The following is a 16,554-nucleotide window of genomic DNA, read 5'->3' on the forward strand; positions in this document are numbered from 1 at the left end:
GAATGACACACATTCTCCTCCATCTTTTGGCGGGGCTGGAGCAGGAGTAGGTGGCGGGAGCGTCAGACGTCATCAAATCAATGACGTCGTGGAATGTCATCGCTGTTTGGCAGTAACGGTACAGCCTCACACAAATTTGTGTCAAAAGTTCAGTATTATCAACTTGAGAGGCGGCTGACGCCAAAACACGTCCAACGTGCCATCCGGGGCAAATCTGCGTCCAAACGAGTCTTTGCTTTGAGTTTGTATGTAATCTCGACGCACGTCTTTACAAATACCCGTCCTGTGTGGCCGTGGCATTAGAGAGGAAGTCAAACGCTTCATACGCTAAATCTCCCCAATGATCTCCTTCCATTCTGCGATAGATGGAGGTTGCTTGTTGAGCCAATTTCTTGTTATCATCCGGTAAATAAAAGTTGTATCAAGTAGGGTGTGAGAAAAAATCGAAAATCAATGTATCAGGATTTTTGGGATTCCTTGTCAAATTATATATATTTCTTTAATTTTAATTCTTCATTTCAGTCTTTGTTTATAAACTGGAATTGGAAAAATTACCACTTTTCTCCAGCAGAGGGCGAAATGTTTCTCTCTGACTCTTGTGATGTGCATTTTATGGGGAAATATGGCTCCTGATATAGTCTGTAGACATCATCATCATTTAACTTTTCACATGGTCTGGTGTTAAAGAATATATTAAAGAATCGCAATTTAAATTGAATCAACACCCCAAAAATCGTAAAAGAATCAAATCTAGTATCAAGTATCTGTCTCCTTTCTTTAACTTGTATACATAAAAGTAAAAGAAAGAAAGTTTCTGAGCCAGTAATTAATTTTACTTCTTCTGTAACATTTTTCCAAAATGGTGAAAGCTCTGGCCGGTCCAGAAAATATAAAAATGCCCAGCAGATTTCTGCCCACACATCCTCCAACAGCAACCAAGCTCAGGTGTACTGATCTAGGATTCTTTAATCTATAGGATTATGAAATATCTTAACATATTCTCCATCACCAGAGTTGGTGGTGGAAGAAGATGACTTGCAAATGTTTAGCCAGTAGCCAGTCCTCCTCAGATATCTTTACGTTGGCTTCTTTTTCCTATTTTTTTTTTTTTTTTTTTGTCCTCTTTCTTCTTGTAACGATTTGTAGACTTTTGACATTACCCAGTCTGGGATGATGTGCTGTTCTTGCAATTTGATTTTGTTATGGTTTTTGGGTCGCCGATTTGATTTAAATTGTAATTCTTTGATTTACAATTTTTGCGATTTTTAACACCAGACCATGTGAAAAAGTTAATGATGATGAAACATCTGCAGACTATATCAGGAGCCATATTTTCCCATATAATGCACATCACGTGAGTCAGAGAGAAACATTTCGCCCTCTGCTGGAGAAAAGTGGGAACCTTTTCCCGAACCAGTTTACAAACAAAGACTAAATTGAAGAATTTGAACTTGAAAAAAAGAGATTTTTTGACAAAGAATCTTGATTTTGAAATTGTCAATCAAAAAATCATTTTTTTTAATTTGTATTTTTAACACGACAACATGTGGAGGATTCAGAAGCCATGACCTTCTGTTTCAGGCTCCAGCAGCTCTGTCTTCAGTGGGAAGCTTTTGGGTTTTCTAGCGACTGAAAGATGGAGGATAAAGCAGAAGATTGGACATAATCTCACAGAGAGCCACCAAATCCACAGATGATGCTTTAAATCCACAGTGGAACTAGCAGCACAGCTTGATACACACGGAGCTGTTTGCCTCTGTGTCTGCTCCGGAGAGAACAGAGTCACATCATGAATTTGTTGAAGAGATGTTCTGTGTGATAGCATATTGTTTCTGTGAGTGACAGCTCGGCAGTGATGTGTGTGGATGCTGAAAGCGTAATATATCCCTCTGACTGCCGCGCAGGCTGCTGAAAGCTCTGTGTTTGCTGGTTACGGGCCGGTCTGCACACATAAAGCCGTCTTTTATCAGCTCTTTGGTTCCACTCTCTGGCCATTACGCCTGGATGTCTTGGCTTGAATGTCAGTGAGGCTGTTCTGCGGGGGCGTCTTTGACCTTGACTCAGACGGCTGAAAAAAGTGACTTATTACGCCTAATGTGCTCTGTGCCTCTGCTCTGATCATTATAATGAGGCACAGTGTGGTTATGGCTCTCTGGTGTGTAGTTGTGTATCTGGCGGAGAGTCTGTTGTAATATACACACTGCTGTGTTTTGTGGACTGGTGTTACGACCCTGGATCACCTCAGGTCCAGTGGCTCCTTCTCCGGAGCCTTTACCAACCTCTTTTACTTTTTTCACCTCCCATCTCCCTTTCTCTTCTCTCTGACTCTTTATTTTTCTAGCTTTCTCTTAAATCATAATGTATGCAAACACCTGAAAGGACCAAGGGCTAAATTTGACCTTTTTTCTCCATCTTGTTGCTGCAAAAATAACTTTTCTCTCTTACCTCTCCTCTTTCTCCCACTCCCTTCTCCCCTCATACTGGAAACTATTTCTCATATTTTAATCTCTGACATGCAAAAACAAGGATGGAGTTGAATTGGAAAGAGAAATGTGTTTCTGAATGAGGAGGGAGTCGGTTCATGGGAGATTTTACAGAATTATGTCCTGTTTTGCTGCTTTGTCGAAGGGGGATTCCACCAAGTTTTGGTATCAGATATGTCTTTATTTTTTAAAAAAGGATAAGGGACGAGTTTTTACGTACAGTCTCTTTGTGAAAATCACCAAAAATCCCTATTCTGTGTAAGAGAAATGGATGTAGCCTTTTGAGTTTAACTGTGCAGCCAATGCAACGCACAAACCTTATCTCTGCATTACCCTTAAGGGCCAGCAGGGGGCGATAGTGCTGATGACGAAAAGAGATTACGACCAAGTTTTTCAGAAATGACCCCACGTTTTACACTATGTTTCATCTGGGAAACATTTTTTTAGATTGGATAGTAAAGAGTTATAAAGGAGGCATAACAATACGTGTCCACAGTCGGAAACAGTCACTTCAAGAACCGTAAAACCAAGACTGAGATAGAAGGTAAACAAAAAAACTGAAAAAATCTCTGCTTTTTAACTTCATAATTCTACCAAATTCATCAATTGGTGAACTTAACTTCCAATGGATTCTTAAATATTTAATTAATAAAAAACATGGTGCATTATTTGAAGAGTTCATTTGCAAAAGCAGATAACTCCGTTTTAAAAAAGAAACGTTTTTAAAAGAAACAGCTGTGGCGTATAGCGGTTTCTGCAACAAAACATGAGCTTTGATCCGGTTTCCAACAGGAGATATCTGCATTGCACCAAAATGGATTTCAGCTCTGTAAACAATGCAATACAAAGAGTAAATCACATGCATCAGCTCATTTTTTTCCAAAATGGCGTTTATCTGTTTTTGCAAAGGAACTCTTCATTTTGTCGACTGTGTTATGAACAAAAGTTGTGACTATTCTTCAACATAAATCCATATTAAACTGAATTTAGAGTTATTTAACATTTCTCTGTCAGACTACGCTCCCTAGAAATGTCCCTCATCATTTATTTCACAGTTTAGACGAAAATTTAAAGAATTATGTTTCAAAAATCCCAGTAACCAGCTGACAGGACAAGAAGAGAGAAACCTGTCTCTACAACTCTACATTTAGTGATTTTTATTTCCAATAAAATGAAATACAAGACAACAGAAATGTTTCTCCTGATACAATATCAGTGATGAGATGACTTTTATGGTTTTCCTTTTTAAACCCCACCCCACCCCCCCACACCCAGAAAAAAAGGAAACATGGGAAAAAATAAAAAAACAATAAGAAATCCAAGAAGATAAAAAGAAAATAAAAAGAAAGAAAAAAAACATTAAGTGAAAAAGTAGTAGCATAACTTAACTGACATTGGTAGGTTAATAGTAAGTTATTTGCACTAACATACACATGCAGTCTCATATGTACTCATGTATTTACATATCAGACACTCATACATCATATAAACATACAGACTAGGGGTGCACCGATCACAATTTTCTGGCCGATCACCGATCTTTAAAAAGCCTGACCTGCAGATACCAATTTGTGCCGATACCTTTTTTTTTTTTTTATAATTATTTTTTGTTGGAAAAGACATTTTCATTGATAAACAATTAAGCATTTCTTATACAAAGTCCTTTTCGTACAGCACAAAACTGCAAATTTTGACACAGGATTTGCGTTTTTAGCTAGATAAATGATGGAAGCTGTTAACTTTCTGTTTTAAATGAAAGAGAAATATCAGCCAACTGTAAAAATAGTTCAAGCTTGACATTAATATTCAGTAAAATTGATAAGTAAACCCCATGGATTTTAGGTTTTGAAGAAGGGATAAAAAAAACAAATGGCTACATCCACGTCTTTTATACGACGACAGACATTTGGTTAATTACAGTGAAGTCTTTCTTTGAGCTACTGATGCATCATTTTCTATTCTGGAGACGCACAAAGTAACGCCTGATTATTCCCACTATTAGCAGGCGGCGCTCATGCGTACCAGCCTTAATCACAGACTGCAGAGACAGCAGGACGTATCTGAATTCTTAGCTTGAGTGGAATCCCCCAATTATCTTGTTTTGAGCAAGATGTTTCTCTGTGTGGGCGCGTGTGTGTGTGTGAAAATATGAATGCACATGCTTGTTTTTGTTGTTCAGGGCCCTGCTACAGACAGCAGAGGCCATGCTGCTCTCTAATTGTTATTTCTCCTCATTCCTCCTCTGAATTGGACCCCTTACAGACGGAGGTAACTCCACACGGGCTCAGTGTGGCCCCGCCCCTCTCCCACCTCCCTTCCCCGCTAAGGCATGCTCTGTCTCTGTCTACTGTTTGGTGGACACTGTTTTCAAGTCTTATTACCGACTGTGTAGTGTGCATGTGATGTAGTCTCTGTTTTCATGCAATGCTGTGAGTATACACATGCTGACTGGAAAACTTCCTGTTAACTGTGTGTGTGTGAGTGTGTGTGTGTATAAAAGAGAGTTACAGTCACTTTGCTCTAATGATCGATATGTTTGGGTCGTGTTACACACATGGTTAATCAATGGTGTGTGTGTTTGTGCTTCAGTCTTTCATGATGTTTCCTCTCTTTTTGTAACTTTAACGCTGTGAGTACAACCTCTTGTGACTGACGTGTTTTGACCTCAGACTAACTGTTCGTCCTTTCACTCTCACCTGCCTGAACGGCTTCATGTGTATGCAGCATTTGCATGAAACGTATCGTGATACAACCTGTCCATCGTCCTGATTAATTATCAGTGTGTGTGTTTGTGTGAAAGTATGTGTGTATTTTTCTGTGTTTGAGGTTCACTCTCAGACCCGCGCACACCTGCTTACACACTCACACACACACAGCCTCAGTGTAATGGCTGTGAAAGTGTTTTTGCTGAAGCGTCTTTCTCTTTCTGTCTGGGCCTGGATGAGCAGAAGATCGCGCAGGAAAGGGAGAAGTTTGCAGATGAAGACAGCATCTTCTTCACTCTGGGAGAGTGTGGCCTCATCTCCTTCTCCGACTACATCTTCCTCACCACCGTGCTGTCAAGTAAGTGCTTAGCTCAGCTGTTCTCGAGTAGGTTCACTGCAAAAAAATGGAATCTTATCGAGTGTTTTTGTCTCATTTTCCATAAAAAAATGACTTTTTTTACTTGATATGAGCCACATTCACCTGACCAGTCCAGAAAAATGTGTTGTTTCAAATTATTTAAAGACAAAAATGAGGTCTGCATTGCTTATAACAATTGCTGCCAGGCGATTAATAAAAAAACGTAATTAATTACAGGATTTGTAATTAATTAATCGAATTAATCGCATTTTAATCTCATATGTGCTTAAGGTCCCCAAATAAAGAATTTGAATTCTAAGACATTACAAAATTGTAGAGCATGACTTATTAAATGAATACACAAAAAAAGAAGATTTATTAATCCACATTTTTTTAAACTGACCAATATTAAAATGTCTGTGTTCATTAGGGATGGTTACCAAATTAGTTACTTTTATAGGCACCGACCAAATTTTGTCAAAAGTATCAAGTACTGATTCATATACAACGAAACGATACCATGTTTAGGTTCCTAAATGCATCCTTGTGACTGTGAGGGAGCGGAAAAGTAGGGGATTTTCCTTGCTGGACATGAACACATCATTACAAGGTTATATATTAAAGAATCAATAAGTTAAATTGAAAAAAATATGATTTATTATTAAACAAATTGATATTTTTTTACCACATAAACACAAAAAAGTACCAAAAATTGGTACCATTGCTGGTACCGATAGCCAGGTACCGGGTACCGGTACGGTATTGTTTCAAATGTGAAAGGTACCCATCCCAGTGTTCACTGCCATTCAAGTCAATACACATCACACTGCAAAAAAAACTGCAATCTTATCAAGTGTTTTTGTCTTTTTTTTTGGTAGAAAATGTTATTTTAGACTTAAATTGAGCCACATTCACCTGACCAGTCCAGAAAAACGTCTTATTTTAAGCAAAAAATGAGGTCTTAATTGCTGTAACGAATTAAAAAATCTGCCAGTGGAACAAGAGGAAAGTTACTTGTATTGAGACATTTTTGTAGTTTCAATTTTCGGTCAATTTTTTTTTCATTCCATTGCCAGATTTTTCTTACTTTTTACGAGCAATTCAGACCTCATTGTGTCTTAAAACAACATGAAACAATATTTTTGGACTGACCAGGCGAATGTGACTCATATCAAGTGTTATAAGACAATTGATAAGTTTTCAGTTTTTGCAGTGCAATTTGATTGCAACCGTTAACTGCGTCTATAGAAGTAAATTATGTTTTCAGCCGGGGGAGGCAGGGTCTAGCGGAGCTTGTCAGTCAAAATCCTGCTCATAAACTACTGTGGGTGAGAGTGGTGCACTCTTTGGATGAGAGCTCAGCATGGATAGGAGGAGAAGATGTGAGATGACGGAGACATAGTGAGACACTGCAAGTCAGAAAAGTTCAGGCAGCTCACAGCTCCAACTGAGGATGTGTCGCCAAGATTCAGAGAGAAAGAGCGCCATCGTGAGAAAAGACGACGGAGGATCAAAGGGTGGAGCGCCTGAGATGAACATGATCAAAAATTACGTTTTGTCTGTTTTTTGGATCAAAATCAAGAAGAGAAACATAAAAAAGAGACTCCACTCTTCTTAGGTAGTTTTGGTGTTTACATAGTCAGAGAAAACAAGATTATTTTGGTCTTGAAAGATCGTTCAAGATGCTCTGGAACGATGTTAATTTCTATAACCCATTAATTTGCGATGTAATTAATTAATCTAGTTTACCCGTTAAGTGACAGCCCTAGTCAAGACACTTTTCTAGTTTAAAGCAATTTTTTTTTTGCTCCATTAGAAGAGGTTTTTTTAACTTGTTATAGCAATTCAGACCTTGTTTTTGTCTTTAAACAAGACATTTTCCTGGACTGATCAGTTGAATGTGGCTCATATTGAGTAGAAAAGACAAGTTTTACCAAAAATAAGACAAAAAACTTGATAAGATTTCAGTTTTTGCAGTGTAAAGCTCCTGTGAGAAGTGTTTGCAGGTTATGAAACACTGAAATTAATATTGATATTTTTCTACGAGCTGCTTTAGCAAACAGAACCTCGAGTGGTAGGATTTCTATTGATTTATACTTATTTTTAATGCTGGGTAGGTGTCAGAGGAAGTGAGTAACATGTTCCCAAAACAGCCTTTGTTTACTTTCCCACAGCAGAGATCCTCAATGAGTGACACATTTTGACTCATAAAAGAAAGCGGTGGGGAGGTTTTTAACAGAAACCACAAGTTACACATAGAAACACATCAGAAAGGCGGTCCTGAGACTCTCTTTGACCACAGGGGGCGCAAAATAATGACACAGACTGGAAGTGAGGAGTCAGGAGAAGAAACAGTGGATGTTGCTGCTGTGATTTCACTCAACAGTTTGTCAGAAATGTTTTGGTGAGAGTGCAGAAAGGGTCGACTGGTCGGGGAAAAACAAGTTATCTAAAAAATACAGTCGACACCTGTAGCTCATGCTTGGGTAGGTTGACCATTGTGCGTCCAACAGAATGAGCTTTTGTTGGTGGTGGCAGCTGAACAATGTTTTTAATTCATTAGAGAAAAGCCTGCCAACCTATCGGCAGGAAAAGCCAACAGACTAAAACGCACATGACGACCACAATCAGAATCAGAAATATTTATTTTATCCTGGGGGGAAATTAGTTAAAAAAGTCATTGTGAGACAAACTGAGAAAACGTTGAGCCACTTACAGTGAGCATGAACAGAAACAGCTGTGCTCACTGTGCTTATACATAAATGAAATAATAAGTCAAGTCAAAAAACAACTGCAGTTGACCAAAGCGCTGTACAACCTTAAAAACACGTTCAATAAAAACAAATAGTTGATAAAAATAATTTAAAACAGTATAAGGTAAAAAAAAAAACACAATAAATAGCAGGAATAAAAGCCAAAATAAACAAAAGCAAAATAAAAAGTTGGATGTCTTGCTTAGGGATGGGTACCATTCACATCTGAAACGATACGATACTGATGCACGGTACCTGCCAATTAGTACTGGTACTCAACGGTACCAATTTCCTGTACTTTTTGTGCTCATGTGGTAAAAAATATCAATTTCTTAAATTAGAATATTTATTTTTTCAATCTAACATATTTGTTCTTTAATATTTAACCTTACAATGCTGTGTTCATGTCCAGCATGGAAATTTGCCTACTCTTTCAGGCCCTCACAGTCACAAGGATGTGCTTAGGTACCTAAACATGGTGCCTTTTATTTTACATGAACTCTTACCGAATTCGGTTGGTATCTATGAAAGTACCTAATTCGTTACCCATCCCTAGTCCCTCTCAACTGGTATAAAAAGCCACAGCAAAGAGGTGTGTTTTAAGGAGCGCTTCAAACTCTCAGTCGTCTGATATTTACAGCCAAACTTTATTGGACTTCTTGGGGTCTGTAAGCACAACAAATTGTCCACCAAGCTGTATTTTTCAGGGACACAGGTGATCAGTCTACGGAGGCAAAGGTAACAAATCCAACGGGCAAACTCAGAAAAGGGCCAAAACAGGAGGAGCAAGACAACCAAAGGCTGGATGTATCGGTCAAGAGAAAAGTGAAAATCTGGCAGAGAGGTGAAGGAAGACCTGGGTATAAGAAGGAAAGGTGGAGTGAAAATAACAAGACACAGGTGCAACATATTAAGATTAAGAAGAAGGTTGACAGGAACTGAAAGAGACGGGAGACAAGAGTTAACAAAATAAAACAGGAGACTGCTGGATACCGACAATATTGAGGGAAGGAGCCATATTTTTGACATGGTTGACAACTGTACAGTCAAAACAGTAGAAGAAGAAGGAGTAGAAGAATCAACAGCAGCAGCAGAAGAAAAGAAGGTTAAAGAACTGAAGAAAATGAGTCGTGGGCTCGCGTGGAGCAGTAAAGAAATAAAGTGTCTTATCCAAGTGCCCTAACACGGTCAGGACTCTTAAAGACTACATACGTTGATCATGTAGCGCACACTGTTAGCCATATAAACACTATAACGCTAATTAGCCACACACGTGGTTGATGCTCCATGGCTATTGTTCCTCGTGGAAAGCGGGTAAAAGCATGAATGAATGAATCAATGAAGATAAGGAAACTCCACGCTTTCTGGGTATGATTTCTGACCAATTAGAGAAAAAAATCGATCACACGTGGCAATTTTTTACAACTTTGGGCCGCAAGAAACTTTTGCATTGAACCCAAACAAAACCAAGTGACAACGGTTACAAATGTATCATTTTTGCCCCTGAATTGGAGCAAAGCAATGCGCCATGTTCAGTATCCTGAAATGGTAGTCTATTGGGATTGGCTCATTTTTGGTGCCAACCTCTTGTGGCCACTTGGGGTTACTGCATGCTTTACACCTGTATGTTGTTTTCCTTCCCGCTCTAGGGAGTTTCCCGTCGGTTTAGCCTTATTTTGTGTCAGTACATTCTGCATATTTGACAGTTTTGAAACTGGAAGTTGATAATGTTCGCCGTCGACGCTGTGCGCCTCAGGGCTGTTGTTTTCCTCAGAATCATTTTGTCTGAGATGGATCTAGCATCTGCAGTGGATGCAGGGAGTCAATTTTCACATTACTGCTCCGTTCTGAATGTGTCAGAGTTTGTGGTGATGAAAATGAAGCTCTGACTCTAGTAAACTTTTATCCCCAGCTTAGCTCGACCATTTATTATAATCCATTCATATGGGAAGTCTCCAGGGATGTTTTCAAGGACAAGTCATTTTTAAGGAGACAGGGCAAGATGCCTTATGGTTGGTTTCAATCCATTTAACACAGCTACAAAAATAGAACATGGAAGGGCATGCCATGCCTCAGTGTAGCTCATATTTACTGCACATACACAGAATGAATCCTTTGAAGAGTCAGTTAAACTTTTAAGACCTCTGACAGAGTTGTTTTGGGAGAAGTTAACAGCTACAAAGAGGACATGGAGAAAGACTTAACCAAGTACGGGTCATCACTAATAGGGATACATGAATTATGGGTGAGAAGGTGGATAAAAAGCTTCAGTTACAAGATAAAATGTACAGATCCCAGTGTAAAAGTGATAAAAAAAATAGTGGATTGGCATTGGTTATGACAAAAATAAAACCTCCTTTTTATCATCTTTACCAAGAGTGTGTCTCTGTTAGTTTGGAGCTACAGGATTTACACTGAATCATTCAGCACGACGTTTGACAATCTTTGTTATCTCGGCTATTACAGATAAGCTAATGAAGCTAAGCTAATGAAGCTAGCCTTAGCTTCACCAGAACCCTTTGGGCAACAGCTTAAAATGATGTACAATCACCAAAGAACAAAAGCTAGAACAAAACAGGCCAATGAATTCCCAACAAACAGAGACATGATGAACAATGCAGCTAGAAGCTAGCATTAGGCTAACTTTAGCTAACGTGAGAGAAAATCCCACAGTCTCATTTAGCAGACCCTTTTGTCCAGAGTAACGATTTGTTGGCTCTGAATTGTTATTTGTAATGTTCTTTTGCTTCATACGTTTGAAAAATATATATATTTCAATTAGTTGCAAAATTATTCAAAATTTTGAAATTTCAAAAATTTGCAAAATTTCTCAAAAAAAAAAAGTGCAAAAGTGACAATAATTTCAAAAATGCGCCAAAATGTCATACATTTTAAGAAAAAAAGATGTGATTTCTAAAATTGGCAGAAATCCACAAAACTTTGGAATTTGCAAAAAATTGCAATAATTTGCAAAATCTTAAAAAAAATATATTTTTTTTACAGTTGAAAAAATGTCAAAAAATGTGTAAAGTTTGAAAAAGATTTGAAAGCTTTTTTGCAAGAGGTAATGCATTTTAAGTTCAAGCAAAAATGTTGTTTTTAATCATCAGTACCCTCTAATCAATGATTATTTCAATGATATTTTTAAAGCTACAAGGAGTCCCTCTTGCAGTTTTTCAGAAATTCAAAAAACTTTGAAATTTGCAAAAATTGCAAAAATTTTCAAAATCATTTTTTTAAATTTGGATTTTTTTTTCTACAGTGATAAAAAAAGAAAAAAAACTTTAAAAAAATCAAAACTTGGTTGCAAGAGTTGATGCATATTTATTTCAACATGATGTTAAACCATGATTTTATTTAGTGTCAGTGCCTTTAATCATCAATACCCTCTGTAAGAAAAACAAAAAATCCTTATTTCAATAATATTTTTGGAGCTTTATGAAACTACGGCAAATGAGTCAATGAAAATCCTCAATAATATCCTGTATCAAACAAACGTAATATTTGAGTTATCAACTCTTGAACTGTTGCCAGGAGCTCGTATGATGTTGTACTTATTTCTGATCTTTTCTTGTCTCCAGCTCCTCAGAGGAACTTTGAGATCGCCTTCAAGATGTTTGATCTGAACGGAGATGGAGAGGTGGATCTGGAAGAGTTTGAGCAGGTTAGACCACAAACAGGAACACATCCATCACATAATAACCCTCCACCTTATGAACATAATAAAGAAAACACAACGTTAAGTGTGTTTGGACTGTGCTTTAATATCTACAGGAGCTCCTGATTGCATTAGGGTAACCTGTAACACACACTGACAGGCAATAAAGCAAAGTCTCTGCATTACTGAGCTACATGGTGACATTTCCTCTCTGCTGTCTCGACATGCTGAGATATATGAGCAAGTTTGTGGACTTAAGTTTGTGAAGTTAGCAAAAGAAACTATCTTTTTAATCTAGCGCTTTATTGAGGTAATGCTGGAGCTTAATTTGTAGTTTTAATCATTATTTCAAATAATTTTTATTCCCTTTTTTTGTGATGTAGAGCAGTTTAATTACCGTGCTTTAGGGTATATTTCAATATATCTATGTTTGAAGTGTTATGTAGTTGTGTCATGGAACAATGTTTAATTAATATTCAAGCCCAATTGATGAGGAGAGTTTAGTGTTAATTTACTGAATGATCTCTCTGTGTAACAGTGCTTTAGCCAGATTTACTTAAATTTCATCCCTGTCATTGCCTTTCCTTGGTTTGCTCTTCATCCTCAGGTCCAGAGCATCATCCGTTCTCAGACCAGCATGGGGATGAGACACCGTGACCGCTCCACCACGGGAAACACCCTGAAGACGGCCGGCTGCAGCTCTGCACTCACCACGTACTTCTTTGGAGAAGACCGGAAAGGAAAACTCACAATCGGCAGCTTTCTGGAGTTTCAGAGGAAACTGCAGCACGATGTGCTCAAACTGGAGGTAATTAACGAGAGAAGAGAAGAAAAGAGGAACACAGTTTGTAGATTTGTGAATGGGAATTTAAATTCTTACTAGCCTGAAGTTGATAAAATAATGCTGAAAACTGTCAAACTTGGCATGTTCACACTCAGTTTTCCAATGCACTTGGACACATCATTAGTGACACTTCACACCCCCTCAGTCTGGCTGCCTGGCCTGCAGTGATCAATGCTCGACCTGTCTGTAAGAAACCTCAGACCCCAGCCTGTCTTTCCTGATCCTCCACCATGCTGAAGCTTCTTCTGCCGCCTTTGAAGCTCTGCTCGTGGATTGTCTTTTCCGTGCCCTCCTGCAGACCCTGCACAGTGACTTTCCTGCAAAGTCCAAACCACACATTTCAAAAGAGCACACACTGAGCATGCTCCTTAACAGAGATCCCTTTTTTACTGCTCACTGGCCTCTGCTGCTCACTCCTCCCAGAGCGCTGTTAGCGCCAGCATGACCACTTGTTTTGATGTTTCTGGGACCATCACAATCTGTGGTCTAACAATGCTCTAACTCTTTATGGCGATGTTTTAGCCTGTACCAAGCTTCTGTAAACAGATGCACTCAAAACGACTGAAGCTTTAGGAGATGATGGCAGTTTTTTGGTGATTCAGTTTCAGGTAGACATGCACATGGTGACGATTTCCTTAATTTTGGTTGATGGGTGATCAGGGATCTGTGATTGACCCGTCCTTTCATATGAAACTGATCTTATATCCCTCCAGGAAGGTTTGACAGCCAGCCATTGTTGCTTTTTGCTCTGAGACCTAAAAGTCAGGACACTTTATTGGTTGTTTAAGTTAAAACTTAAAGATTTTATTATTTCACAGGTATTGTTCAATGATTTTCAATAAAATAAGATTGGAAGATTGACGGTATAAGCTGTCAGTTTAAAAAAATTAAATTGGGTATCGGCAGGTCAGGCTTTTTGGCCTGAGAAGTAAGTCCAACATGTAACGAACGACTCAACTCCGTCGCCGTTTAAAACTCTTTAGGGTTTCTTCTTTAGATGTCTTGACGACTTGTAATTCAGATTCAACGATAAAAATACAATGGCAATGTGCTTAAAACTACTTTCAACTTTTTTTTAATGAAATCAGATCTTAGGAGGAGTCAGACAACGTAACTTGTCTCAAAATGCACTTAGCACCTTGAAGCTAAACAAAAAGTTTAGTTGCTAACAAATTCCTCATTTCATCCAAACATTTTCCACTTCAAAATTAACACAAATAAGTCACCAAATGAAACACAAAAAAAGATGGTTAATAGGTCTTTTCCCTCTTTTAACCGTCCCCGCAGCTTCAAGGATCCTCGACACCGCTGCGATCCATTGTTAGGGTTAAGTCCTGCACCCCGTAAATCCCAGAAAGGAAATAAAAACACAAAAGTAATCCAGAGTCCAAGTGCTGATCGTTCCCCTGGTCCAGCTTGATAGAAAACACAGAATCTGACGGGAAACAATTAGACTTTCAAAAAACAAAATCCCTCAATTAATCTAACCGTATCCTGCGAGGTGGAGATCCAGCCATGAAACGGCAACTTCCCACGCATGCTCATTCACTTTAATACATAGCACTTTAAATTTTCTTTGAACATTCTACTTTTGGCAAGACCACACTTTTTTTTACTTCAATCTCTGTGTATAAGTTGCTGCAGAAGTTTTCTGTCACGACACACTCCAAGTTCACGCAGCGCTCCATGGATCTCCCCCTCCCAGCTACGCCGTATCCGTATATAACTTCCTTCCTATTACAGGAAAAAAAAATATCACTTACCACAAAACGGCAGCAAACAAACTCCTCGTTAAGACTTGTCACCCTAATTCTCTTCCTTTTTCCCGACACACACACGCATACACCTTCTAATGTGGCACTGTCACAAACAAGACTTTCTATGACTGTTAATGGGAATTTAATCTAAGCACTATCTCTTTAACAATCTGTTTGAAGACTTCATCTCTTTTATCTTAGTTTGAGCTGCTAAAGGACTGTTAACAGTGACAAACCAACAGGAACTTTAAATTTGGCTGAGATTGACAGCTTCATGATACTTTACCTCACAGACGCATTTTGTCTGAATAAATCAAAAACCATCCATGTGTCAGGGAGAAGTAAGGAGGAAGAAACCTCCTCTGTGACGCTGCATCCCTCCTCCATCTGTACAGTAACAGCAGCTGATCAGCGTGGTTGTCCATGCTGTTGCTGTAATCTTTTTAATAGGCGTGTAGCGTCTGAGGCGTGATGCGTGCCCTCCATATGAAGCTCTAAGAATAGCATTGAGTTGAAGCGTTCACCAGAAAGACAGCGCTATCTGTCAGGATTTAATGATACCTTATTGCTCAGAGAGGGGAAACCATAACAGCTCAGATAAGGTTGAGGCAAACGTGTAATCCAATCAAGTTCTCAAAGCCTTACCCTCTCCTCTTCTCCTTCACTTCTCTGTGTTTGCTGCGTTAGCTCGCCTTGGGCCATGTTTCACCAGCTGTTGCTGTTCTGTGCAGGATACTGAACTCTTCTCACTCATACTCCCTGATTCGTTTTTTTTGTTTGTCTGATATCCTAACAGCGTTTCAAGGATACAAACATAGATTTTTATTTTCATACATTTAAGAAAACATTGGAGGTGAAATTTGAAGCAGATTGGACCTTATATGAAAGAGTTACAGCGACTTCATGGTCCATGAGGAGATATCAGAGTTTGAGGCGGCGCCATAGATGCACCTTTTAAGTAGAGGACATGACCTGATAGGTGATGGTTTATGAAGGCCTGGAAGACATTTCAGAGCAGATTTGAAAAGAAAATGTTAAAAAAAAGGGATGTGACTTTCATTACACAGTAAAAAATATGAATTCCTTTTCAGGGAACAGGAAGGGCACTGTACTTTAATCAGTAAAGAAGTATATAGATGCACTGAGGCTAAGAGCTATTAAGGCTTGCATTTTGATGAAAAAGTCGTAAACTTTGGCGGCCGTTTGTGGCCACACCCACTGAGTGACTAAAAATCCTTTGATAACTTTTAACACCATTGTGTGCTGTACACACATAGCAAGTTTTGAGTTGATCTGATTAAAAACCTAGAACTAGTTTGTTAAAGTATGTGCCCTACAAATCAGAGGTCACTAGCTAGTAGATCGCGATCGACTGATCGCTCTTTGAAGCTTCCCAGGTAGATCTTGACCCGCACATTATAGACAAATGCGGACTTTTGCTGGAAAAGTTGCTCAGGGAAATCAATATCCTGCTCCTTTTCTGCAGTTTAATATGGATCATTGATGTCTTCATGAAATGGCAGTAACATGTTTTGGTCCAAAAAGCCAATTAATCAAGCACAGCAGCATTGTTTCCAGGCTCTCATCGTAAATGAGTCACCGCTGATACCGCCCCGCTCTTCCACGTCACTGAGAGCGGCACCACGAGCTCCGAGTGCACAATGTTTAGAAAACATAGAGGCTTGTTTACCGTAACATCACAGGCTAAAACAACAGGCTAACCGCAGCTAAAGTTAGCATCCTGAAGCTAACACAGAGACAGGGGGGACACTGAGGAAAAGCTCCTCCATCTGCTCCACAGCACACAGCATTTAAAATACTCACATTTCCAGGGTCCCAGGTTTGTTGGAGGATGGTTGGTAATGCGCCTGGATTCAGGACCAGTCTATTGGCTAGCCCTCTGTTGGACTGTCCAAAGTTGGAAAAGCAGTCGGCCGTGAAGTGACGAGCACACACATGCACAGTTTTACTGAGTGTAGCTGGAACATTTCCTGAT

General features: G+C 39.0%; 1 protein-coding gene across 2 annotated transcripts in view; it reads left to right on the plus strand.

Annotated features, from left to right (window-relative positions):
• Positions 1–16,554, plus strand: part of micu1 (mitochondrial calcium uptake 1) — a 74,995-nt gene that overhangs the window by 43,971 nt on the left and 14,470 nt on the right. For both annotated transcript variants that reach the window (XM_074675735.1, XM_074675736.1), the window contains 3 exons: positions 5,432–5,546; positions 11,881–11,963; positions 12,565–12,765. In XM_074675735.1, coding sequence (XP_074531836.1) covers positions 5,432–5,546; positions 11,881–11,963; positions 12,565–12,765 — 399 coding nt within the window. The remainder of the gene's footprint in view (positions 1–5,431; positions 5,547–11,880; positions 11,964–12,564; positions 12,766–16,554) is intronic.

This window comes from Halichoeres trimaculatus, unplaced genomic scaffold, assembly GCF_033239565.1.
Source record: "Halichoeres trimaculatus isolate MK-OKI-2021-1 unplaced genomic scaffold, fHalTri1.1 fHalTri1_scaffold_8, whole genome shotgun sequence".
Lineage (NCBI taxonomy): Eukaryota > Metazoa > Chordata > Actinopteri > Labriformes > Labridae > Halichoeres > Halichoeres trimaculatus.